General features: G+C 46.0%; 1 protein-coding gene across 2 annotated transcripts in view; it reads right to left on the bottom strand.

The window, feature by feature from the left end:
* PPP1R12B (protein phosphatase 1 regulatory subunit 12B) overlaps positions 1–27,461 on the bottom strand; it is a 197,169-nt gene that overhangs the window by 75,445 nt on the left and 94,263 nt on the right. For both annotated transcript variants that reach the window (XM_065875856.1, XM_065875848.1), the window contains exons 14-15: positions 10,887–10,977; positions 1,867–2,070 (exon numbers count right to left, since the gene is read on the bottom strand). In XM_065875856.1, coding sequence (XP_065731928.1) covers positions 1,867–2,070; positions 10,887–10,977 — 295 coding nt within the window. The remainder of the gene's footprint in view (positions 1–1,866; positions 2,071–10,886; positions 10,978–27,461) is intronic.

Below are 27,461 nucleotides of genomic sequence, written 5' to 3'. Positions count from 1 at the left end.
ACAAACACATGAAAGAATGCTCAACATCATTAATCATCAGAGAAATGCAAATCACAACTACAATGAGATATCATCTCACACCAGTCAGAATGGCCATCATCAAAAAATCTACAAACACTAAATGCTGGAGAGGATGTGGAGAAAAGGGAACCCTCTTGCACTGTTGGTGGGAATGTAAATTGGTACAGCCACTATAAAGAACAGTATGGAGGTTCCTTAAAAAACTACAAATAGAACGACCATATGACCCAGCAATCCCACTACTGGGCATATACCCTGAGAAAACCATAATTCAAAAAGAGTCATGTACCAAAATGTTCATTGCAGCTCTATTTACAATAGCCAGGACATGGAAGCAACCTAAGTGTCCATCAACAGACGAATGGATACAAGAAGATGTGGCACATGTATACAATGGAATATTACTCAGCCATAAAAGGAAACGAAATTGAGTTATTTGTAGTGAGGTGGATGGACCTAGAGTCTGTCATACAGAGTGAAGTGAGTCAGAAAGAGAAAGACAAATACCGTATGCTAACACAAATATATGGAATCTAAAAAAAAAAAATGTCATGAAGAACCTAGGGGTAAGACAGGAATAAAGACACAGACCTGCTAGAGAATGGACTTGAGGATATGGGGAGGGGGAAGGGTAAGCTGTGACAAAGCGAGAGAGTGGCATGGACATATACACACTACCAAACGTAAAATAGACAGCCAGTGGGAAGCAGCCGCATAGCCCAGGGAGATCAGCTCGGTGCTTTGTGACCACCTAGAGGCGTGGGATAGGGAGGGTGGGAAGGAGGGAGATGCAAGAGGGAAGAGATATGGGAACATATGTATATGTATAACTGATTCACTTTGTTATAAAGCAGAAACTAACACACCATTGTAAAGCAATTATACTCCAATAAAGATGCAAAAAAAAAAAGAATGAAAAAAAGAAGTACATCATCATCATCATCGTAGTAGTTAAGACTTGCTGAACACTTAATGTGTCAAGCACTATACATGTACTACCTCACAAGGAGTGCCCTCTATTATAAGCTCTGTTTTTACAAATTAGGAAACTATGTAAAACAAGGTTAAATAAATTACCCAAAGCCATACAGCTAGTTAGTAAGGATACTGCGGTTTGAACCCAAATAGTCTTAACACCAGAACATACACAGTTAGGCAGACACACACACAAATCAATATTATTATTTTCGTCACGTGGCTTGTGGGATCTTAGTTCCCCGACGAGGTATCGAACCTGGGCGGCCAGCAGTGAAGGCGCCAATTCCTAACCACTGGACCGCCAGGGAAGTCCTTGACCTCTTCCTAGCCGTGCAAAATGCTGGGCAGGTTACTGAACCTCTCTGTCACTCCACTGACTCATATTTTAAGAAGGAATAATACTACTTACCTCAGAGGGTTGTTGTGAGGATTAAACAATCTAATACACATATCGAAACTGTTAAAACTGTGCCTGGCATAAACTGAATAATAAATGCTTATACTTCTATTTGCATTTTTTTATACCAAGATCTCTCTTTTCAGAATAGAAAGACACATTTAGTTAACCAAAAGTATGGTGGTAATCATTTCACAACGTGTACACACATCAAATCGTGTTGTAACATTACATGTCCATTACATCTCAATAAAACTGGAAAAAAAGCGCATTCGTTAACTCCCAGAGGAAAAAATTGATCACTTAAGGACTAACATCCTCTGAATTCTTTCAGTTACACAGGTCTGCCAACTAAAGATGGACGTAAATAGCGTGTTCTATGAGGTGTCCCCTGCAGAGTAGGACAGTTCTGGAATTATCAGTGGGGAAGAGACTCCCCCAGCCACCTGCTTTCAGCACAGAGAGCTCACCTGATCCTCCAGACTCCGGTCCCAGGGCTGGCGGCTCTCCCCAGCTTCCTCTGCAGGGGCTGCCAGGGGCTCATGCTTCTGGGCGCTGCCGTCGAGCCCTCTGGGGCCCACGGGCTTCGGGCTGGGCTGTTCCTGAGCCTGACGCTCTGCCCTCGACCGGCTGAACGTCCTTTCTGCTTCCTGGAGATCCGTCAGGGTTACACCCTGGGAAAATACCACAAGGTCAGAGAGGTTTCACCCTAACCATGGAATAACGCCCCGTGAATGAGCAGGGAAACTCCGTAAAGATCTAATGGTACCAAATTCCAAATGAAGCTCCCGAAATGTGTGAGGCCGCTTCAAGCAATATATGCTGAAAACAAACACCTCAGTACGCAGAGGCCCCAGGCCTGAGCCTAGATACACTTCAAACACAATACTTGAGCATTTCCCGCTTGAGTTCCAGAAACAGGGCAGCACTGATGCCCGCCCGCTGCTTCCACACCCACGGTTCTCACATCTCCACCTGACGCTCCTGACCCCCCAAGAGCACGCAGCCACAAACAGAGACTGTCCAGCAGATACGAGGAAAACTTAAGTTTACGCACAGAAAGAAGAACCGGGTTCAAAACGGTGACAATTCAGAGCCAGGCCAGAACCACCACCAAAACCAAAAGCCAAACCCACACAAACAAACACAAAACCAACCCTGAGGGAGCTGCCCAGATGCCAGAGCAGGAAGACCCTGAGCGCGCCTCTTCCCAGGGCACCAGGACGACTGTGCACAGAACAGCTGCTGGCCGGGGCCAACCAGAAGAGAGCTTCCACAGCTACAGACGCACCGAAAGAACCACAAGACGGGTAGGAGGGCCGACCCGCAAATGCTGTGGAGGTTCTCCCCCAGGAGCGAGCGGTCTGGTCTGAGCCCCAGCCTGGGGGTCCTGCGCTGGGGGAGACAAGCCCCCAGAACGTCTGGGTTTGAAGGCCAGAGGGCTGTGTGGGGATAGAGACCCCACTCTTACAGGGCACACACAAAATCTCACGTGCTCCACAACCCAGGGCAGAAGCAGTAATTTCAAAGAAGCCTGGGTCAGACCCACCCGCTGATCTTGGTGAGTCTCCCGGAGAGGCAGGCCTGTGATGTTGGGGACACAGACGCTGGCAGCAGCCACTCTGGGGAGCTGGTTCAACCGCAAGGACACTGGTGCAGAGGCAGGCACCATCGTGGAGTCCTCCCTCTAGCTTATTACCCTCAGGACCCAGCCCCGCTCATAGCCAACAGAACACAGGCACCAGGAATGGGACGATCTCAGGCCAAGCAACTAACTAGGCAGGGACACAGGCCCACCCACCAGCAGACAGGCTGCCTTATGACCCCCTGGACACAGTCCTGCCCACCAGAGGGCCCAGGACCCAGCCCAACACACCAGTGCACAGGCACTAGACCCGGGACCACCAGAGACCTACAGCCAGAGACCCTGGCACCCAGCTCCACCGACCAGTGGGCAGACACCAGCCCCAGAAACCCCTGGGCCCTGGCCCTGCCCACCAGTAAGCCTCCTCTAGCCTTCAGACCAGCCTCACACGCCAATGGGTGGACACCAGCCCCAGGACAATCACAGCCCACAGCCTGCCGTGGGAGGACCCAGTCCATCCACCAGCAGGTCAGCACCAGCCCTGGGGCCAGCTGGGCCCCAGCCCTGCCCACCAGCAGGCCAACACAAGCTTCAGAACACACTGGACCCCACAGCTAGCTGTATCACGAACCAGCCCCAACAGTCAGCAGTCTGACACCAGCTCTGGACCCTGGGGCCCTGCAGCCAGACCCTCAGGACCCGGCTCTGCCCACCAGCAGGCCAGCATTAGCCCCAGGACCTAGCTTCACTCACCAGTGAAGAGGGCGGGCCACAGCCCCACTGACTCTACTCCCAGTGAGCTAGCACTAGCCCTGGGGCCCCCTGGGTTCCACAGTCAGCCACCTCATGACCTGGTCACGGCAACCAGCAGCCAGCAGCCTCCACACAAGGCAGGGCCTGGCAACCAACCAGCACACCCACATAGTCAGCCCACCACAACAGAATGACCCACGCAGCCCACAGAGGGGGCACCCCTACAGCATACAGCTCTGGTGACCAGAGAGGAGTGCACTGCTGGGACGTATAGGACTCCTCCTACAGAAGGTCACTTCCCCAAGGTCAAGAAATGTAACCAACCTACCAGATACATGGAAACACAATGTTATAAACAGCAAGTTAGGCAAAATGAGGCGACAGAAGAACATGTTCCAAATGAAAGAACAAGATAAAACCGCAGAAGAACAACTAAGTGAAGTGGAGACAGGCAATCTACCTGAGAAAAAGTTCAAGGTTATGGTCGTAAAGATGATCAAAGAACTTAAGAAAGAATGAACAGAGTGAGAAGTTGTAAGTTTTTAACAAAGAGCTGGACAATACAAAGAACAACCAAACAGAGATGAAGAATACAATAACTGAAATGAAAAATGCACTAGAAGGAATCAACAGTATGCTAAATGATACAGAGGAACAGGCCAGTGAGCTGGAAGACAGAATAGTGGAGATCACTGGCACCGAACAGAAAAAATATATACATATAAATAAATGAGGACACTTTAAGAGACCTCTACGATGACATCAAATGCTCTAACAGTCACATCACAGAGGTCCCAAAAGGAGAAGAGAGATAGAGAAAGGGTCACAGAACATATCTGAAGACATAACAGTTGAAAATTTCCCTAACCTGGGAAGGGAAACAGACATCCAGGTCCAGGAAGCACAGAGTCCCAAACAGGATCAACCCAAAGAGGACCACATCAAGACATATTGGAATTAAAATGGCAAAAATTAAAGACAGAATATTAAAAGCAGCAAGGGAAAAGCAGCATGTTATATACAAGGGAACTCCCACAAAGCTATCAGCTGACTTTTCAGCAGAAACTCTGCAGGCCAGAAGGGAGTGGCACAATATAATTAGACTGATGAAAAGGAAAAGCCTACAACCAAGAATGCTCTACCCAGCAAGGCTCTCATTCAGAGTTGATGGAGAAAGCAAAAGCTTTACACACAAGCAAAAGCTAAAAGAGTTCAGCACCAACAAACCAGCTTTATAAGAAACGTTCAAGGTATTTCTCTAAGCAAAAGAAAGGAAAAAGAAAAAAAAAACAAAAAAAGATGACAACTAGAAACATGAAAATTATGAAAGGAAAAATCTCATTGGTAAAGGCAAATATACAGCAAAGGTAGTAAATCAACCAAGTACAAACCTACTAGAAAGGTTAAAAGACAAAGTAGTAAAATCAACTATATCCACAATGAGAAGTTAAGGGATACACAAAATGAAAGGATATAAAATATGATGTCAAAAACAGTAATCATGGGGGGAGAGAAGGAAAAATGCAGGGTTATTAAAATGTTATTTGAAATTAAAGAGATCAGTGACTTGAAATAATTGTGTGTGTGTGTGTGTGTGTATACACACACACATATATTGCTATATGCAAACTTCATGGTAATTACAAACCAAAAAATCTATAATAGATACATACACATAAAAGGGAAGGAAATCCAAACATAACACTAAAGAGTGTCATCAAATCACAAGGGAAGAGAACCAAAGAGGAAAGGAACAAAAAAGGACTAAAAAATCAATCCCGAAACAGTAACAAAATGGCAATAAGTACATACATATCAATAACTACTTTATATGAAATGGATTAAATGCTGCAATCAAAAGATGGAGTGGCTGAAAGGATACAAAAACAAGACCCATATATTGGGGCTGGCCAAAAAGTTCGTTCGGTTTTTCTGTAAGATGTTATGGAAAAACCCGAACGAGCTTTTTGGCCCACCCAATATATGCTGCCTACAAGAGACACACTTCAGATCTAAAGACACACACAGACTCAAAGTGAGGGAATGGAAAAAGGTATTCCATACAAACGGAAATGAAAAGAAAGCTGGGTAGCAATACTTATAACAGAAAAATAGACTTTAAAATAGAGACTGTTGGGACTTCCCTGGTGGCACAGTGGTTAAGAATCCACCTGCCAGTGTGGGAGACGTGGGTTCGATCCCTGGTCTGGGAAGATCCCACATGCCGTGGAGCAACTAATCCCATGTGCCACAACTACCGAGCCTGCGCTCTAGAGCCTGTGTGCCACAACTACTGAGCTCACGTGTTGCAACTACTGAAGCCCGTGTGCCTAGAGCCCATGCTCCACAATAAGAGAAGCCACCGCAACGAGAAGCCCACACACTGCAACGAAGAGTAGCCCCCGCTCGCCCCAACTAGAGAAAGCCTGTGCACAGCAACGAAGACCCAACACAGCCATAAATAAATAAATAAATAATAAAAATAAAATAAAGACTGTTACAAGAGACAAAGAAGGACAGTACATAATAATCAAGGGACGAATCCAAGAAGAAGATATAACAACTGAAAATATATTTGCACCCAACACAGGAGCACCTAAATGAATAAAGCAAATATTAATAGACATAAAGGGAGAAATCAACAGTAACACAAAAATAGCAGGGGACTTTAACAGCCCACTTACATCAATGGGCAGATCATCCACACAAAAGATCAGTAAGGAATCTCTGGCCTTAAATGGCACATCAGACCAGATGGACTTAATATATAGAGAGAATATTCCATCCAAAAGCAGCAGAATACACACTCTTTTCAAATGCATATTCTCCAGGATACATCTGTGCTATATCATGGAACAAGTCACAGTACATTTGAGAAGGCTGCAATCATTATCAAGCATCTTTTCCAACCACAAGGCTATGAGACTAGAAATCAACTACAAGAGTAAAAACCGCAGAGAACACAAACGTGTGTGGCCCAAACAAAATGCTACTAAACAACCAATGGATCACTGGAAAAATCAAAGAATTCCAAATATACCTGGAGACAAATGAAAGGAAAACACAGTGTTCCAAGATCTTCGGGATGCTGCAAAGCAATCTAAGAGGGAAGTTTATAGCAATACAGCCCTCTCAGGAAACAAGAAAAATCTCAAATAAACAACCTAACCTTAACCTAAAGGAATCAGAAAAAGAAGAATAAACAACACCCAAAGTTAGCAGAATTTCTCCTAGGAGAACACACAGGCAGAACACTCTTTGACATAAATCACAGCAATATTTTTTTGGATCTGCCTCCTACGGCAAGGAAACAAAAACAAAAATAAGCAAATGGGGCCTAATGAAACTTAAAAGTTTCTGCACAGTAAAGGAAACCATCAACAAAACGAAAAGACATCCTACTGAATGGGAGAAAATATTTGCAAATGATATGACCAATAAGGGGTTAATCTCCAAAATATATAAACAGCGCATACAACTCAATGTCAAAAAAACAAACAAGCCAATTTAAAAATGGGCTGAAGACCTGAATAGACATTTTTCCAAAGAAGACATACGGATGGCCAACAGGTACATGAAAAGATGCTCAACATCACTCATCATCAGGGAAATGCAAATCAAACCACAGTGAGATGTCACCTCACACCTGTCAGAATGGCTGTCATCAGAAAGACCATAAATGACAACTGTTGGTGAGAATGCAGAGAAAAGGGAACCCTAATACACTGTTGATGGGAGTGTACACTGGTACAGCCACTGTGGAAAACAGTATAGAGGACCCTCAGTAAACTAAAAATAGAACGCCCGTATGATCCAGCAATTCCACTCCTGGGCATATATCTGAAAAAAACCAAAAACACTAATTCGAAAAGACACATGCACCCCGATATTCATGGCAGCCTTATTTACAACTGCCAAGATACGGAAGCCATCTAGCTGTCTATCAACAGATGCATGGATACAGAAGACATGAGGCACACACAGACACACACATATATACACATACTCCACATATGCATACATACATATATGGAGTATTAGCCATTTGCAACAACACGGATGGACCTGGAGTGTAACATGCTGAGTGAAAAAAGTCAGAGGACAAATACTGTGAGACATCACTTCCGTGTGGAATCTAAAAAATAAAACCAACTAGTGAATATAACAAAAAGACACAGACTCACAGATACAGAGGAAAAACCAGTGGTTGCCAGAGGGAGAGGGAAGGGGGAGGGAAATACTGGGGCAGGGGATTAAGAGGTACAACTTATTAGGCATAAAATAAGCTACAAGGATATATTTACAACACAGGGAGTACAGCCAATATTTTATAACTATAAATGGCATACAATTTTTTTTTTTTTGTGGTATGCGGGTCTCTCACTGCTGTGGCCTCTCCCATTGCGGAGCACAGGCTCCAGACGCGCAGGCTCAGCGGCCATGGCTCACGGGCCCAGCCGCTCCGCAGCATGTGGGATCTTCCCGGACCGGCGCACGAACCCGTGTCCCCTGCATCGGCAGGCGGACTCTCAACCACTGCGCCACCAGGGAAGCCCTAGCATATAATCTCAAAATATTTGATTCAGTATGATGTACACCCGAAGCTAACAGTATTGTAAACCAACTATACCTCCATTTAAAAAAATTTTTTTAAAAACCCCACAAGCCCTGAACTAGCTTTTCTCTAACATAATTTTGTAACTGTAGGAATCACACAGAGACATTCCACCAATTAAAATTTTCCCCAGGCTCATAGGAGCAGTAGTACAGAAAAAAAGGAAATAATGAGGAGACATCTGCAGGACAAAGGGGAAAAGGGTTAGGAAGACAGTGAGTTGATTCTTAACTCAAGTAGTCATATGCTCATGTCCTCAGAAGAGGGAAGTTCCAAAGCCGGAAGGCAACTATTAGCTAATTTGTTCACTCATTCGCTTAATAAAAAGTTACTGCGTTCTTAAGTACTGGAACTACAAAGACAAATCAAATGATTCCTGTACTCAAGAACCATAATCTAATGGAAAAGACATAAGAAAACAGATGAGTATAATGGAAAGTAAGTATTAAGACAGAAACATACGATCCAGCCTATTCTATTTCTGGGTCTACACCCAAAGAACTAAAAGCAGGATCTCATGAGATATTTGCACACTGATGCTCACAGCAAGACTGTTCACAGCAGCCAACAGGTGGAAGCAACCTAAGTGTCCATCAACGGATGATGGATGAACCAAATGTGGTCTAAACATACAACAAAATATTATTCAGCCCTACGAAGGAAGGCAATTCTGACATGTTCTACCACATGGATGAACCTTGAAGACATTACGCTGAGTGAAACAAGCCAGTCACAAAAAAAGACAAAAACTGTGTGATTCCACTCGCATGAGCACCTAGAGTCAAGGTCATAGAGATAGAAAGTAGAGCGGTGTTGCCAGAAGCTGTGGGGAGAGAGGGAGCTGTTTAATGAGTAGAGAGGTTCAGTTTGGGGAGACGAAAGCTGTTCTGGAGAGGGTGGTGCCAATGAACCGTATGCTTAAAAATGGCTAGAATATTAAGTTGTATGTTACGTGTCGCCTGCCACAGTAAACCAAACCAAAACAAATGCTTGTCTGGCCCTCGTGGGGGTTACATCCTCTGGGGAAACAAACCACCATGAAGCACAAGCAGTAACAGCTGTGGCGATGACTACACAGGACGGCACCTGCCCGACCCTGGAGGGTCAGGAACGACACAAGGGCACTCGGGGGCTACGCATAGGTCCCTCTCTCAGTCCTCAGCTCTCCTGCTTGGCGTCTGTAGCATCTGAAGCTGCGGAGCTTCCCCTCTTCACTGGAGACTGCCTTTCACTCCCTCGGGTACCATCTCCTGGTTGACCCCTCAGCCCTCTGACTGCTCCTCGGTTCTGCTGTCCGGCTCATCCTCCTCTGCTTCCTTGACGCCCAATCACAGCCTCCCTCAACTGTTGCTGCCACACGCCTGTCATCTCCAGCTCAGCTAAGGAACAGCTTCCCACAGGCCTCCAGGCTTCACAGGCCACTCCCAGCAGTGCTCTGCACAGCGACTTTTGCAAAATATAACGTAGATCATATCTTCCTTACTTCAAAGCTTCCCCGAGGGACTCTTCTTTTTTCTAACATCATTATTGAAACATAATCCACCTAAGATCCGCCCTTTTAAAGAGTACAACTGGCTGTTTTCTAGTATATTCACAGAGCTGTGCAAAATCCCCATCTAATTTCAGGACATTTCATCACCCCAGAAAGAAAGAAACCCCACACCCTTAGTGGTCACTTCCCATTCCTCCCTCTCTCCAGCCCCCAGCAAATACTAATCCACTTTCTATCTCTCTGGATTTGCCTGTTCTGGACATTTTCATGCAAATGGGATCATGCCAGGTTTCTTTCACGCAGCATAACTTTTTCTTAAGGTTCATCCACACTGCAGCATTGGCACGCGTCAGGACTTCATTTCTTTTTATTCCCAAATCAATGGAAGTTTGTGAGGGTTTTTTCCAGTTTTGTTAGCTGCTTCATTTATTTGGTCTGTGCAATGGCCCCGCTTGGGCCCACTGCCCAGCACTCGCTGGGGCACCACCAGCCACAGAACTCTGACCTTGACGCTGCAGGGAGCCCAGGGTTCCGCCCTCCAGCGAACCTGCACACTCCACACGTAATCTTGGTCTATACAGCAAGTTAACTCTGGCCAGAGATGACACTGAATTTGGGTCTCTGGCTCCTGTGAATAATGCTGTTATAAATATCTGTGCAGGGCTTTTCTGTAGAAGCCTGCTTTATTTTTCTTGAGTACACAACCAGGAGCAACATGGCTGGGTCCCGTGGTAACTCTATGGTTAACACTCTGAGATTGTGCCAGACTGTTCTCCTGCAGGAATTAAGGTGTTGGCCTTAAGCACACGTGGAATGATTAGTCTTAGGGAGGGAAGGAGAGAAACCTGCTCTGCGCCTGCAGAACAGAAGCGAGAGGGGGTATATGTAGCTATGAATCCATTTGATTCTATGTAGTGTAAGACCTAACAGGAAAGCTTTCACTACAATGGCTGGAATAAGGCACACATTTTATCACGGTTTAATTGTACTTCCAGTGGAAAGGCACACAGACAAAAAAGGACTTAAACACGGAGGTCACACTCACTTGGGTAGACCTGCGAGTCTGCCGAGCTTGTCTGGAGCGCGCTTTCCGTAATGACTCTGCTTCCTCGTCCCGTACAGGAGTCAGATACGACCTGCGGGGAAGAAGGGTCACAGCAGAGGTAAGGCCCTGGGGGCAGCAGGTGCGTCTGCACACGGAGGGGCTTTCTGTGAGCCAAGGTGAAGTGAGGCCGACTCAACCCGACAGCCTATCGGTGAGCATTACATAAGCCAAGACATCATCTGTAAACGTATCAGTGTTCGTGCAGAATCACACCACCTGTAACTGTAAGATGAGAACTTTCTTTCCGCTTTCCCATCCTGAGACTTTTTATTTCATTTCCTGCCTTCGCGCTCTGGCTAGCACTGATGGCAGTCGTTTCCCTGCTTCGCGCCTGCCTTCAGAGAGACAGCTTCTGGCCAAGACCCTGCAGACTCTGCTCCTCAGGTGACGGCAACTCCTTCCCCGCCCATGGGAGTGCACTAGGAGGGGCTTGTTTTGTCGTTTAATCATTAGTGTGTGAACTTTATCATAGGCCTTTCTTCCCTGTATACTGAGATTATCATTTCCTTCTTTCTTCTGTTAATATGGAGAATTACACTGAACAAGTTTTGAATGATAAAACCACCCTAAATGCTTGGGATAAGCTCAACTTAATCATGATGTACCACCATTTATAGAGACTTACTTTTTATATAGATTCAGTGTTATTTACTTTAGGATTCCTCCATCCGTGTTCATGCAAGAAACTGGCCTGTAATTTTCCCTTATAATAACCCAGCCAGTCTTGAAATGAAAGTTATGAAAGTTGGCAAGTGTTTTCTCCTTGTCTATTTTCTTTGAGAATCTGTGTAAGACTGGGGTCATTTCCTCCTTAAATAATTGGAAGTGTTCACCAATGGAGCCATCTGGGTTTAGAGTGTTCTTTATGGGAAGGTTTTAAATAAGGGTTGCAATTTCTTTAACAGAATTAGGCCTATTCAGGTGTTCTGTTTTGGTAATATTTGTTTTTCAAGGAATCTTATCTATATTTTCATATTCAGTACCACAAAACGGTTCATAATATCCTAATAATACATTTTAATTGTCACTGTAATACAAGCATATCTCAGAGATACTGCAAGGTCAGTTCCAGACCACCACAATAAAGTGAATCTTGCAATAAAGTCAGTCATGTGAAATTTTTGGTTGTCCAGTACATATGAAAATTAGGTTTACGCTATACTGTAGAAAGTGTGCAATAGCATATCTTAAAAAAACAAGGTACCTACTTTAATTTAAAAATATTGCTAAAAACGCTAGCCATCATCTGAGCCTTCGGCAAGCTGTAATCTTTTTGCTGGTGGAGGGTCTTGCCTTGATGTTGCTGGCGACTCGCTGGTCAGGATGGTGGTTGCCGTGGGCTGGGGTGGCCGTGGCGATGTCTTGAAAGAAGACAGCAGTGACGTTTGCCTCACTGACTGACTCTTCCCTTCATGAATGATTTCTCTGTAGCCCGTGCTGCTGGCTGATACCATTTTACCCACAGTAGAACTTCTTTCAAGACTGGAGTCAATCCTCTCAAATCCTGCCCCTGCTTTATCAACTAAGTTATGTAATATTCTAAATCCTCTGTTGTCATCTTAATAACCTTCACAGCATCTTCACCAGGAGTAGAGTCCATTGCAAAAAAACACTTTCTTTTTTTCTTTAAATTTTATTTTTTTAATTGGAGTATAGCTGATTTACGTGTGTTAGTTTCAAGTGTATAGCAAAGTGATTCAGTTACACATATACATATATCTATCCTTTTTCAGATTCTTTTCCCTTATAGGTTATTACAAAATATTGAGTAGAGTTCCCTGTGCTACACAGTAGTCCTTATTGTTTATCTGTTTTATGTGTAGTAGCGTGTACATGTTGATCCCAAACTCCTAATCTACTCCTACCCTTCCCCTTCGGTAACCATAAGTTTGTTTTCTAGGTCTATGAGTCTATTTCTGTTTTGTATATAAGTTCGTTTGTATCTTTTATTTTTTTTTTAAGATTCCATATACAGGTGATACCATATGGTATTTGTCTTTGTCTAGCTTACTTCACCTAGTATGATAACCTCTAGGTCCACCCACGTTGCTGCAAATGGCATTATTTCATTCTTTTTTTTATGGCTGAGTGATATTCCATCGTATATGTGTACCACATCTTCTTGATCCAGTCACCTGTGGATAGACATTTAGGCTGTTTCTATGTCTTCACTACTGTAACTAGTGCTACGAATAAGAAACCACTTTCTTTGGTCACCCATAAGAAGCAACTCCTCATCCTTCAAGTTGTATCATGAGATTGCAGCAATTCAGTCACATCTTTAGGCCCCCATTTCTAATTCTATTTCTCTTGCTTTCTCCACCAAATCTGCAGTTACCTCCTCCACTGGAGTCTTGAACCCCTCGAAATCATCCATGAGTTGGAATCTACTTTTTCCAAACTCCTGTTAAGGTGGATATTCTGATCTCTTCCCATGAATCACAAATGTTCTTAATGGCATCTAGAATGGTGATTCCTTTCCAGAGGGTTTTCAATTGACTTTGCCTAGATCCATCAGAGGGGTCACCAATCTATGGCACCTATAGCCTGATGAGATGTATTTCTTTTTTTTCTTTTTTCATAAATTTATTTATTTATTTTTGGCTGTACTGGGTCTTCGTTGCTACGCGCGGGCTTTCTCTAGTTGCGGCGAGCGGGGGCTACTCTTCGCTGCGGTGCGCAGGCTTCTCATTGCAGTGGCTTCTCTTTGTTGCAGAGCACGGGCTCTAGGCGCACAGGCTTCAGTAGTTGTGGCAAAAGGGCTCAGTAGTTGTGGCTTGCAGGCTCTAGAGCACAGGCTCAGTAGTTGTGGCACACAGGCTTAGTTGCTCCGCGGCATGTGGGATCTTCCCGGACCAGGGATCCAACCCGTGTCGCCTGCATTGGCAGGTGGGTTCTTATCCACTGCACCACCAGGGAAGTCCCCAAAATGTATTTCTTAAACAATAAGGCTTGACAGTTACTCCCTGACCCACAGGCTGCAGGACGGATGTTGTGTTTGCAGCATGAAAGCAACATGAGTCTCTGCCCATCTCCATCAGAGCTCCTGGCTGACACCAGGTGCACTGTCAATGAGCAGTCATTATTTTGAACCTTTTTTTTTTTTCCGAGTAAGTCACAACAGTGGGCTTAAAATATTCAGTAAACCATGTTGTAAACAGATGTGCTGTCATCCAGGCTTTGTTGTTCCATTTACAGGGCACAGGCAGAGTAGATGTAGCATAATTCTTAAGGGCCCTAGGATTTTCGGAATGGTAAATGAGCACTGGCTTCAACTGAAAGTCACCAGCTGCACTAGCCCCTAACAGGAGGGTCAGCCTGTCCTTTGAAGCCAGGCACTGACGTCCCCTCTCTAACTATGGAAGTCCTGGGTGGCATCTTCTTCCAATAGAAGGCTGTCTAACCTACATTGAAAATCTGTTGTTTAGTGCAGCCACTTTCAGGAATTATCTTAGCTGGATCTCCTGGATAACTTGCTGCAGCTTCTACATCAGCACCTGCTGCTTCACCTTGCACGTTTATGTTCGTGAGAATGCATCCTTCCTTAAACCTCATGAATCAACCTCTGCCAAGCTTCAAGTTTTTCTTCTGCAGCTTCCCCACCGCTTTCAGCCTTCATGGAACTGAAGAGAGTTAGGGCCTTGCTCTGGATGAGGCTTTGTTGTTTCTGGTTTGATCTTCTATCCAGACCACTCAGACTTTCTCCATATCAGCGATAAGGCTGTTTTGCTTTCTTATCATTTGTGTGTTCACCGAAGTAGCGCTTTTAATTCCCTTCAAGAATTTTTCCTTTGCGTTTCCAGCTTGGCTGTTTGGTGCAAGAGGCCCAGCTTTAGGCCTATCTTGGCTTTCCACACGCCTTCCTCACTAAGGGTAATAATTTCTAGTTTTTGATTTAAAGTGAGAGATGTGCAAGTCTCCCTTTCACTTGAATACTTAGAGACCCTTGTAGGGTTATTAATTGGCCTAATTTCAGTATTGTTGTGTCTCAGGGAATAGGGAGGCCCAAGGAGAGGGAGAGGGACAGGGGAACCGCTGCTGGATAGAGCAGTAAAAATACAGCATTTGTTGATGAAGTTTGTGGTTTCATATGGGTGTGGTGTGTGGCACCCCAAACAATTACAAGAGTAACATCGAATATCACTGATCACAGATACCATAACAAATACAATAATGAAAAAGGTTGAAATATTGTGAGAATAACCAAATGTGACACAGAGACACGAAGTGACCAGACGCTGTTGGAAAAATTGCGCCAAGAGACTTGTTCGACACACACCGACCTTCAACTTGTGAACAACGCAGTATCTGGAAGTGATAATGTGAAGTACGATAAAATTAGGTCTACTTGTACCTATAGCAACAGTTCTCAAACTGTTTGGGCTGAGGACCCTTTTATATTTTAAAAAATTATTGAGGATCCCCAAACCGCTTTTGTTTATGTGGGGTATTATCTATTAATATTTACCTTATTAGGCAGTAAAGTTGAGAAATGAAACGTGTTTATTAATTCATCTGAAAATGACAGCCCTATTCATGTTACCATCAATAACTTATCTTTTATGAAAAATAACTAAATTTTCTAAAACAAAAGAATTTAGTAAGAGTGGCATTGTTTTACATTTTTGTAAATTTCTTTAATGTTGGCTTAATAGAAGAGAGCCCAATTCTCATATACATTTCTGCATTTGATATGCTGCAGTATGTCTTTTTAGTTAAAATACATAAAAAATATCCAGTCCTGCACAGATATGTAGTTGGAAGAGCAAGGAGTATTAGAGTAGCTTTTTCAGATAATTGTGGACCGTCTTCTTTGATCCTATAGTCAAACACAAGTGGTACTTTCTTCAAGGTTAGTCGCAATGTGGAAGCTGAAATGATGTTAACAGAATTTTCATATTCTGTGATGCCGAAATCCAGTGGTCGATCTTGTACTTTGGATGGAATGTCTTACCCTGGCGTGTCTTTGGTAAAATCTCCCAGATGGTGACCCATTTCATCATGCAATAGTAATTTTAAAAATCACATTCTTCAACATACGGCTTAAGCTCCTTAACATCAGTCTTGGCAATGATTTTTTGGATTTGACACCAAAACCAAAAACGAACAAGTGGGACTTCATCGAGCTTTTTGCTTCTGCACAGCAAAGAAAATCAGCAACAAAACAATAAGGCAACCTACTGAACTGGGAGAAAATATTTGCAAGTCACATATCTGATAAGGGGTTAATAGCCAAACTAGATAAAGAACTCATACAACTCAAAAGAAAACAAACCTGATTAAAAAAGGGACAGAGGATCTGAACAGACTTTTTCCAAAGCAGGTACACAGATGGCCAACAGGCACATGAAAAGATGCTCAACATCACTCATCATCAGGGAAATGCAAATCAAACCGCAGTGAGATGTCACCTCACACCTGTCAGAACGGCTATTAGGTAAGAAATAACGAGTGTTGGTGAGGGTGTGGAGAAAAGGGAGCCCTCATGCACTGCTGGTGGGAATGTAAATTGGTGCAGCCACTCTGGAAAACAGTATGAAGGTTCCTCGAAAAATTAAAAATAGAGCTACCATATGAAGTTCCACTTCTGGGTGTTTATCTGAAGGAAACCAAATCACAATCTCCATCTGTGCTAAATCTGTAGCCCAACGTTCACAGCAGGACTATTCATCATTGCCAAGATACGGAAACAACCTAAGTGTCTACTGACAGATGAACGGATAAAGAAAATGTGGCGTATATATGTGTGTGTGTATACACACACACACATGTGCGTGCGCTCGTGTACATACATCATGGAATATTATTCAGTCATAATAAAGAGGAAATCTTGCCATTTGCAACAACGTGGATGGGCCTTGAGGGCATTATGCTAAGAGAAACAGAGAAAGACAAATACTGTATGATCTCATTTGTATGTGGAATCCAAAAAACTGAATTCATAGGTACAGAGAACAGACTGGTGGTTGCCAGAGGTGGGGGGTGGGCGAAGTGGGTGGAGGTGGTCAAAAGGTACAAACTTCCCGTTATAAGATAAATAAGTCCTGGGAATGTATGCACAGCAAGGTGACTATAGTTAACAACACTAATGTATTCAAAAGCTGCCAAGAAACCAGATCTTAAAAGTGCTCATCACAAGGAAAATGTGTGTGGTGACAGATGTTAACTAAATTTATTGTGGTAATCATTTTGTAATATGCTTACCAAATCATTATGTTGTATACTAAAAAAGATTGTTGTATTTCAATTATATCAATAAAAAATAATAAAAGTTAAAAAAACCCCCACATTTTCTAATATTGTCTTTGGTCTCAGAACAGTCTTTCCACATTGGGAAGCAGTCAACATATCACACACAGTGACAGGTACAAGTTTTCCAGAGTTCTAATTTCTGCTCTAAATGTTACAATTGGCAACCAACACTCAGAATGACAGGTTCGCTTTGTTCATTTTCAAGAGAACGTCAGCCACATGCCTACGTCTGAATAACCAGTCTGAGCAGCCACTTTTCAGGAAGAAGTGGGGCTCAGGAAGAGCAGCCAGCCCTCATTTCTCCTTCTCCAACTACAGGTGCACTTCTATTACAACTCGTCGGCCACCCTCCAATTATTTACTACACTTTTCCTGTGCTTTCTATTCTCCTCTCTCTCTGGGTGTTCTCCACTGTCCAATCTAATTAGTTCACAAATCCTCTCTTCAGCTGCTTTACTACAACTGAATTTCTTCATTTGTTATTTTATTTTTCAGTTCTAGCATTTCCATCTTTCCAAAGAGAGGGCAGTTCTCTATTGAAATTCTCTACCTTGTCTTCTATTTTCTTGAACATATTAACTGTAATTTACTATGATTATTTGAAAGTCCACATCTGATAATAATCGATATCTGGGTCTGTTCTTAGTGTCTGTATTTTCTCTTAGTCTTCTGTAAATCAGTCTTATTAGGCAGTCTGTCTGGTAATTTTTGAATTAATGCCAGAATTTTTAATGAAAAAATGTAGTAATAACTTGTGGCTCTGGAAGATGTTGTCATCCTCCAGAGAGGATATTCTTTTCTCCAGCTTAGTTAGGCTAAGAAACTGGTTCTCAAACTTTCATTGCATCAGAATCACTTGGAAGGCTTGTGAAATACAAATCTCATGAGGTTCTCCCCTCATAAGTCCTGATTTAGCAGGTGTGGAGGGGGTCTGGGAATCTGCATTTCTGATTAGTTCTCAGGTGATGCTGCTGATGTGGAGACCACGCTGTGAAAACCATGGGGTAAGGCAAACCCCCTTCACCCACTTTGAGACTGAGCCACCTGGAAGCTGGGCTTCAGTCTTTACAGAGCTGGCCATGTCTGGTAAGCCCCTTCTGCTGGAAGGCAGTCCTTTGATCGTCCCAGGGGAAGTCTGGGGTGTCCACTGAGGCCCGTTTCTGAACTCTAATTTCTGCTCCCTAAGCACTGAGAGATGGCTGGGAACCTCGCCCAGCTTCTCAGCCTTGTAGCCACTGCCTCACTGGTCAGCCAGCACCTTGGGGGACAAGCACAGCCGGGTGCTGGGCTCGCCTCCTATGCTTTCCTTCTCTCTGGGATCTGGGTCCCTCAAGTCCTCACTTCCTTACCATCTCTCCAATGCCTTCAAAGACTTTGTTTTCTTATGTTTATCCAGCTTTTCTGCTTATTCTCAGTGGGAGAGTCTGTCTATCACAAGATATGCCATAGCCTGAAACAGAAGTGCCCAACCAGGCTATATGTTAAGAGATTTGTTTCCTCCGCGTGGATTAGTAAACTGGAATCGCCATACATGTCTCAATCCACTGTGAGTTCGGTATGTGTGCCTCTTTCCTTAATAGATTCCTCTTCTCTGGGTGAAGTGGAAAAACCTGAGTCCCCAAACTTGCAAAGCTGTGGACCAGCCTTGGAGTCGGTGAGCACACCGAGGACGAACCCCTCAGGAAATGCTGCCTGGGTTACCAGCCAGCATCCTCACCCACCACCTCCACCTGCAAACACACAGAGCACCCCACCGCACCACTTCTTGGCTGCTGTCTCTTCTCTGTGTCCTCGACAGACGCCACAGTGAAGCCGCAAGTCTCTGACTGGCTTATCGCACTGCCTGCTCCGGCAAGTTTTACGGAATGAGAGAGACGGAGCTGGTAAAAACAGGTCTGTGGGTGAAATCGAGGGCCTTCTGCCTCACTTGGAGTCCTAAATATTTGAAATCATACATGTTTTTCCCGGAAAAAATTGGAAAACAGATCAACACGTGAAAATAAAAATAAGCTGAATTCCACCACATGAAGATAAGCCCATTTTTATTCTACTACACGTATGCCTAGATTTTTATCTACGTACGTATGTTCTATACCTATATGTAGTATATTATAGTCTATTTTTAATGAATATTATGTATATTACTTTGTAACCTGTGTCAATATATGAAACTTTTACTAAGTTGTAAGAAAAAAAAATCTATAAAAACAAAACCCAGAAAACCCCAGTACTTGAGTTTTAAATGTTTTTGAGGAGGGAAGGAACATTTTCATTCACTTTCGTTTACCCAGGTATGGATTCCAAATTCACAGGAGTGATGCACCTTAACATACGGCTTCCTGGGGGACACACTACGTCTTCAGTAGAGCCTGAGCCCTTGTACCTTCTAAACCCAGACAGGGGAGCAAACTGTAGTCCTGGAGCCAAACCTGGCTGCCACATTCTGTAAATCAAGTTTTACCAACGACAGCAGCAGAGTTTAATGTTTGCTATGGAGACAAAATGGCCTGCCAAACCTAAAATGTATGTTACCTGGCCGTTTACAGACAAAACTTGGCAACGCCCGTGCCAGACCCACCCACACCCAGCACACCACCTGGGCCTCGTGAATCTGCGCACCACATGGCTCTTCACTGCCCTGAAAAGACGATGGTCTCGGCCCACAAGGTCCTGCAAGGGAAGCACAGTGGCTTCACAGCTATCCCTGCTCTGGCCTCCAGATAAAACTAGGCTAACATCCGCAATGCAGTGGCAGAGGAAGGGATTCCGATGCTGAAGTCTTCTAATTACCACGCCTGTCTACTCTGTTTCCTAGAGGGCAGGAAGCATTTTTCTTTGTATCTGCTATGACCCTGAGGTTACATGATCGGTGGAATTCCAACACTTAGCAGAGAATTTAAGCCTGACTAGACAAAAATAATTTGTTCTCTGCCTCTCAAGTTCACAGTGGTCCTTTAATACTACACAGCGGCTAATTTCATCTTAAGAAGCTGTGCAAAATGCCTAGAGCAAATCATCAATGAACATCAAGAAAACCATCGTCATCATAATAAAAGACCTAGACTATCTTCTGACAAGTACAGTGTGGTGATAAAGTACCCTGACATGGGAATCAGACCGCCTAGGTCTGAACCCTGGCTCCTCAACTTCCTTGCTAGATGAGCCCGGATAAAACATTTAAGCACTCTAAACCCAAGTGTCTGGTGCAGCAAAGGTATTAACAGCTGCAACAGGATTATGAGCAGAAATCAGCAGGGCTGCTGTGAGGACCAGGCGCAAGTGTTCAGGACGGCCTGGCTGTTACTCTCGCATCACCACCACTCCTGCTGCATTGTTTCCATCCCCACGTTAATAGCTCCGCGTGGTGATTTGGGAAAGAGAGAAAGGTGCTATAATATCCATCCCAACTAGTCAAATAAAGAGTTCCCCTTAATTATTTTTCCCAGAAATGGTAATTCATTGGGAAGCAGTCTTAATGCCCATGAAAATATTCTCCATGCAGGTTTGAAGGGCTAAGTAAAATAAAGCTACTTTAACTAGAAGAATGAAAGGAAAATAACCAAGAAGATTTCCAGGGAGAGTACAAAGCTGTTTTCCCCAGAATGATGAGAGGATAATCTCTCATCCAGAACCCACTAACAGGAAACTGGTTTTTGGAATAGCTTTAGAGAGTCCTACATTTAAAATATGTGAAGACGGAATGGTACTTAAGGGTTAACTTCAAACGGGGCAGGAACCAAGTTGAGTGTATGTCTGTATAGCACTCGGGATGCTGCGGTCATTCATTACAGAATGTCTACTGGTCCTCTACCAGGGCCTGTCATTCCTCGGACTACATCCTGTGTATGAGGTGGCACAGGCACAGGTACATTTCAGGGAGGTGAGAAGGAACTTCCCAAAGATCAACCTGGAAGCACGCAGGGACAGCTACAGGGCAGGGGGATGAGCCAGAGAAGAACAGAGCACAGACCTGCGGCTAAAGATTTTATGAGTTTGAGGAGTCACAGGATCTAATTTCAAGACTTCAGGCAGAGAGGATAAAATCATTCCCATTTTACAGAAGAGCTGACTGAGGCCCAAGGAAACACTCAAGTATCCACCCAAGGTCACAGCGTTGTCAGGTGAGACCTAAAGGGAGTAGGACTGGTCGCCTGGCTCCAGCACAGCTTTTCTGACATCACACCGCACGAAAACGGGCTCTTCACCTAGCGCCACGGCACCCCAGCTGTGTGGATTCGAGCAGCAAGACACTTCTTTTTCCAAATCTAGCAATACCAGGAGGGGAGCATTGTCTTATGTTAGGCTTCTCTTAGTGTCCCCTGATGTTTTCCAAAAGTCTGCCATCATCAACACTCTATCTTGGAAAAGGATGCTTTCATATCTCCAAAGGTTGCCATTCACGTGCAGTATGGCCATCCCGGACAAGCTGGAAGGGACAGGTGACAAGAGGGACCAAATTGTCCGGCAGAGGACGCAGCCCACACGGCGGCCAGGCATTAGTAGTGCAGGTTTACCTCGCCGTTTCTAACTAGGAATGGGTGTTCCTGGGTTCTAGTGTCAGCTTAGCCATGAACTAACAAGAAAGGCTCTTTCTTGCCTTTTAGGGTCAGAGGGAAGGGAGTGGTTTGGTTTATTTGTTTATACCCTTGTTCTAAAGAGGACCTGGGAACTAAAGGAAATGCATACCTGCAGCAATACTTTAAACAGATGAAGAAATGTACGGGAAAGGAAAAGAATGGCCAGATACGGCCGCCGGAAGTCAGGCGCCGTTGTACACGTGGTGTCGGGAAGCTCCACAGGGAGGCCCGAGTGATGCAGGGGCGGCAGAGCAGCAACGGCAGCTCAGGAGGGTCCTGGGAGGAGAAGAGGAGGAAGCCCAGGAAGCCCCAGGCGCCTGCCTGCCGAGGAGGAAGGGCTGGAAGAGCGCAGAGCAGGGGTGGCGGGGAAGAACGGAGGGGCAGGGAAGACTGGAACCAGAGGTCGTGGAAGACACAGGCTCCAGAAGGCAGTGGCCCACGACCAACGGCACGGAGGGTCCGCGGTGCAGGCGCCGGACGGGCGAGGGGGCAGGGCTCCGATTCGGCGGGCTGGAGAGGGGGCGGGAGGTGGGGGACAGAGTGGGGTCAGAGCCCTCCCTCGAGAGCGACAGGGAGAAAGAAGGTGGGGGGACAGGCACGTGGGCGGGTGCGCCTCTGTCCCCGTCCCCGGTGAGCTCTTGCTGCTCCGTCTGGGAAACACTGTGCGCCCCGGCTCTGGGATCCTTCCCAAGGGAAACTCCCTGCACCCAGCACAGAATGCTGGACCAGCCTGATGGCCGACAGGACGATGCCTCAGTTGGTTTCCAAAAGCCCGGATTCCCCATTCGGATTCCAGAGAGGACGGAAAGCTTTCAATTTACTTTGTTTTCAGAAGTGGTTTCTCCCAAGACAGATACCCATTTCCTTCAAAGAACAAAACATCAAGAGAGCCTAACCCCTGTGCCCACAGTGCCAGCGTATGGTATCCCACGGCCCAGGGGAGACCAGCTCCTTGGACACGGACCGGTGGGGTCAGAACACGTGGGCTGTGAAGTCCCAAAGACCCGGTTTTGAATCCTGGCTTTGCCACTTACTGGCTCTGTGATTGCGGGCAGGGCCCGTCATCTGAGCCTTTTCTTATATGTATTAAAGAAAATAATATTATTCGTCTCACAAAGCTATGAGGATTAAATGCATCTAGGGAGTTCTGGCATACGGTAACCATTCAGAACACTAATTCTCTAACCCGCTCTAAACCTTTCCCATGTTTGAGGCCACCTGAGATGCCGCCACAGCCCCCCATCTCACAGGACCCGCCTTCTCCTCCAAGAGCGCAGTACGCCACCTACACAGTCTGCCCTCAAGGGTCTACCCCCCACGCGGCCTCATGGTTTCCAAGGCGTGTACCTGGCGTCCACAGTCTCGAGGGCACAATGTAGGCAGGCCTCTCTCGTGTCGTACCTGCAGTTCTTGCACAGCGCTGAATGCGCCAACAGCAGGACAGCCACCTCCTAACTCCACACGGACCGATTCAGAAGTTAAAAGGCAACCTCGACGCATAAGCTGTGCACTCAGCTGGAGAGCAAACCAGGGCTCTTGCCTCGCAGCCCGGGGGGCTGTCACCTGTGCCTGCTGCTCTCACATGAAGGAACCTCCACCTGCCAGGACACACCTTCTCTGCCTACATTAGAACACCTGAAGTGGAATGGGGTTGGTGTGCTTACCGGCACACGGAGCCAGACACAGAACGGGGTCTTGGGGAGCCAGCCTTCTGCGAAGTGGATCAACAGACGTGCCTCTGCTGCCCCCCTCTGGACACCAGGATCACTACACAGCGGCTTGCTCATCCCCACCCGTTTACCCGACACCTTGCTGAGCAAGTGGGCTCTGTGGTATGAAGAAAACCCAGCAGAAAGAGCACCTCCCGGAGCTCCCGATGCAGGGGTGTCGGCTGGACCAGCCCTAAGGACAGGGCCACAGAAGAACACCGGCAAGAGAACCCCGGCTTCAGCCTGGGGCTGGGGGAACAGGAAGCCGGCAGGGGGTGAACCTCAGGAGCTCCTACAGTACGAAGAACTCTGCTCAGCAGAGAAGGTGGCAGAAGGCTGTCCCAGAAAGAAGGGGCAGCGTGGACATCAAACACCTTCAGGGAACACCAAGTGGCACGATCGCCAAAGGCACACGGCACAGGAAGGAGAGGAGGAGCAGGGAGAGAACAGTCCAGCTCTGGCGGCTGGGCAGCGGTCCAGCAGGCAGTCTCCCCGTGGGGCTGCGATGACGGCCAGAAGCAGGGGCTCCTAAATGCCTGACTCAGCCCCATTTTGAACTGTCTACAATCTGGTCCTCTGAGCAACCAAGATCAATAAGGAAACTTCTTACATGTATGGGAAAACATTTGTTACCATTAAGATTCAACCTGATTGGGACTTCGCTGGTGGCTCAGTGGTTAAGAATCCGAAGAATCCGCCTGCCAAGGCAGGGGACATGGGTTCGAACCCTGGTCTGGGAAGATCCCACATGCTGTGGACCAACTAAGCCCGTGCGCCAAAACTCCTGAGCCTGAGCTCTAGAGCCCTCGAGCCACAACTACTGAGCACCCGTTCCACAACTACTGAGCCCGCGCGCCTAGCACCCGTGCTCTGCGGCGAGAAGCCCGCGCACCGCGAAGAAGAGTAGCCCCTGCTCGCTGCAACTAGAGAAAGCCCCTGCACAGCAACGAAGACCCAATGCAGCCAAAAATAATAATAAATAAAATTTAAAATAAAGTATGAAAAAAATGAAATAGAAAAAGATTCAATCTGACTGTACAGTTTGTAGTAAGCAAAGTGCTTTTACCCAGACCTCAATGAGTTAGTCTCTTCATTTTATCATTTCCTGTTCAAAGGCCAAGTCAAGGAGCGATCTATGCCTTCACATACCTAAACCAGCTTCTCTCTGTAATTGCCCTAAATATCTGACATTTTTCCCATCTTATTTACTTAAAATATATACTATGTAATACTTAAGCTATAAAGGATATAAACAATACAACCACCACCTGTGTACTACTATCCAACTTAAGTATAACATTACTGATACCAGTTTCCCCTTAAAAAGAGATGCATGGGGGCTTCTCTGGCGGCGCAGTGGTTGAGACTCCGCCTGCCGATGCAGGGGACACGGGTTCGTGCCCCGGACCGGGAAGATCCCACATGCCGCCGAGCGGCTGGGCCCGTGAGCCATGGCTGCTGAGCCCGCGTGTCCGGAGCCTGGGCTCCGCAACGGGAGAGGCCACAACAGTGAGAGGCCCGCGTACCGCAAAAAAAAAAAAAAAAAAAAAAAAAGATGCATGTTTCTGCTTCCTGAAATTCTTAACCGTCCTCTGCCACTCTAATCTCTTGGATGGGATCCTTAAGTCAGCGCACATGTTTAAATCAATTAGGAACAGGAAGAAAAACCAGAATAGTTCCCAACTGGTTATTCCAAACACTGCATCTTATTCTTACCATCCCCCACCCCAACCACAGCACCCAAATGGTGTGCGCAACCAGCCAGCTTCCCAAAGAACCACCAGAGAGATGAGGACGGAGGGCAGAAAGGCGCTCTCGGCCATCAGAGCTGCCCAGCAGACACTCACCTGCGGCTCCTGCCCCTCCAGGCCCAGTGCTCACTGGTGCCCAGCTCGGCACACCAGTCGGCCCGCAAACCCAGAACACAAAGATCAACTTCCTGCGCCTCCCATTTCCATAAAACCGGGAACGGCAAGGACTCCACTGCCAGATCAAACCATCACAGGTGAGAGGTCAAGCACCTCAGACACACCAGCCACACACCTATGCAGCAGCTTTCTCAGAAGCCCAGTTTGTTGCAAAAGTGCCCACTCCTCCGGCTGTCCTGCCCTAGTAAACACTAGAGCTCGTTTTGTGAGGTGGTCACAAGCGACCATCTTCTTCCAACATGGGAAAATCACCTCGTATGGGGGGGGCTTGAGTGAGGGCACAAAATTTTGGTCCCTCCCACATGTCACCGACACTCACAGCTCTGAAAAAAGAACCACTTTATCAGAAGGAGATTAACTGTAAACGCATGGCTGATAAGAGCTTTGAGCAGCAGGTGTCCGGTGACTTCTGGCTGTACTCTGACGTGGCTGGGGGCTGGGGCAGAGCTGCCAGAGGCTCTGTGGCTTCCTGGTCGCCTTTGGAATGCGTGTGTCCTGTGGCCGGGGTGGGGGGGGGGTGGGCGGGGGGCTTTTTTTTGTTTTTGCGGTACGCGGGCCTCTCACTGTTGTGGCCTCTCCCGTTGCGGAGCACAGGCTCCGGACGCGCGGGCTCAGCGGCCATGGCTCACGGGCCCAGCCGCTCGGCGGCATGTGGGATCTTCCCGGACCGGGGCGCTAACCTGTGTCCCCTGCCTTGGCAGGCGGAGTCTCAACCACTGCGCCACCAGGGAAGCCCCGGGGCTGGGGAGGGGGCATTTTTAAGCCGCCACTCCTGAACTGTTAGGTGGCGTGCTGAGGAACTGTGTGACAAACGCCACTGTCTCTGGAAATGAAGAAGGTTCATGCCTCAGTAGCTGTGTTTAGCAACAGAAATACAGAAAAAAGATAACAAGACTTCTAAATTCCAGGCCCTTCCATCTTACTGTAGTAACTCTCAGCAGGCACCAACCAGGTCTTCTTTTCCAGAACTGCCGAGTGGGGCGAAATGGTCCGAGTGTTATTTTTAAACAGCTTTACTGAGATATAGTTCACATCCCCATTTAAGTGTACCATTCAGTGGCTTTCAGTAATTATCAGTAATTATTTCAGTAATTATCAGTGGCTACGCAATTATCACCATAATCAATTTTAAAGCATTCTGATCACCCCAAAAAGAAAACCCACATGCAGTACAGTCGCTTCGCACTTGGTGTTTTTAAATACAGACCAACAGCATCTTTCCCGCTGGCTAACTAGTGCCATCAGATCTGGCCCGTCATCAACTTCAGGACACACCAGCACTTTACCCCTGAGAAAGGTGCCAATCAGGTGTCAATCACACATGCTCTTTTATCACCATTTAAAAGTTACTTAATTTAATAGCTATTGAAAGGGATCTTTCAGACTTATTTAGACATATTTAGTACCAGCAATGCACATAACCCAGTAGAAGTAACGTGAGCACCGATGACCAAATTCACACACGTGTGGGGATGACAACTGGCAATGATGAGATGTCCCGACGGCGGAGCTTGTGGGACGTGAAAAAAGCGGCCCCCAGAATCAGCACCACCCAACGCTGCACGACATGGCACGTGCTCGGTGACAAAACAGCAGAAACCGTCTTCCTAACTACAGCGAGAAAGGAGTCAAGCAAGCGTAATCTTTAACAGCTAATGAGCTAACACAGTACTAATCGTACAAGCAGCCCAGAAACCTCCAGCACGGCGATACTTAAGAGAATGTACCGACTGCTACGTACACTTCACTCTTCCTGCTCCTGGTTAGGAAGACAGAGAACTATTTACACCAGCAGAGAAAAGCCTGGTAAGTTCAGCACTGCTGCGGTCCCTCAGGGAAAGAAAACACTCACTTCAGAACAAGAACTGAGAGAGGCTGGAGGAGCTTGGGAACCTCTTCTCTAGAACGCCTCCTTGAATTGACAACTGTCTGACTTCAGCTTGGAGACAGGGAGATGAGTCAAACAACTTTAAAAAACCATGACTCAGTGTTTAATTACTTGGTTTAAATTTCTGACATTCCAAAGACGATGCCAAATTAATCTGCTGA

The sequence above is a fragment of the Phocoena phocoena genome, chromosome 1 (assembly GCF_963924675.1).
Source record: "Phocoena phocoena chromosome 1, mPhoPho1.1, whole genome shotgun sequence".
In the NCBI taxonomy this organism is placed as follows: Eukaryota; Metazoa; Chordata; class Mammalia; order Artiodactyla; family Phocoenidae; genus Phocoena; species Phocoena phocoena.
This window is presented reverse-complemented; position numbering and strand designations above follow the sequence as displayed.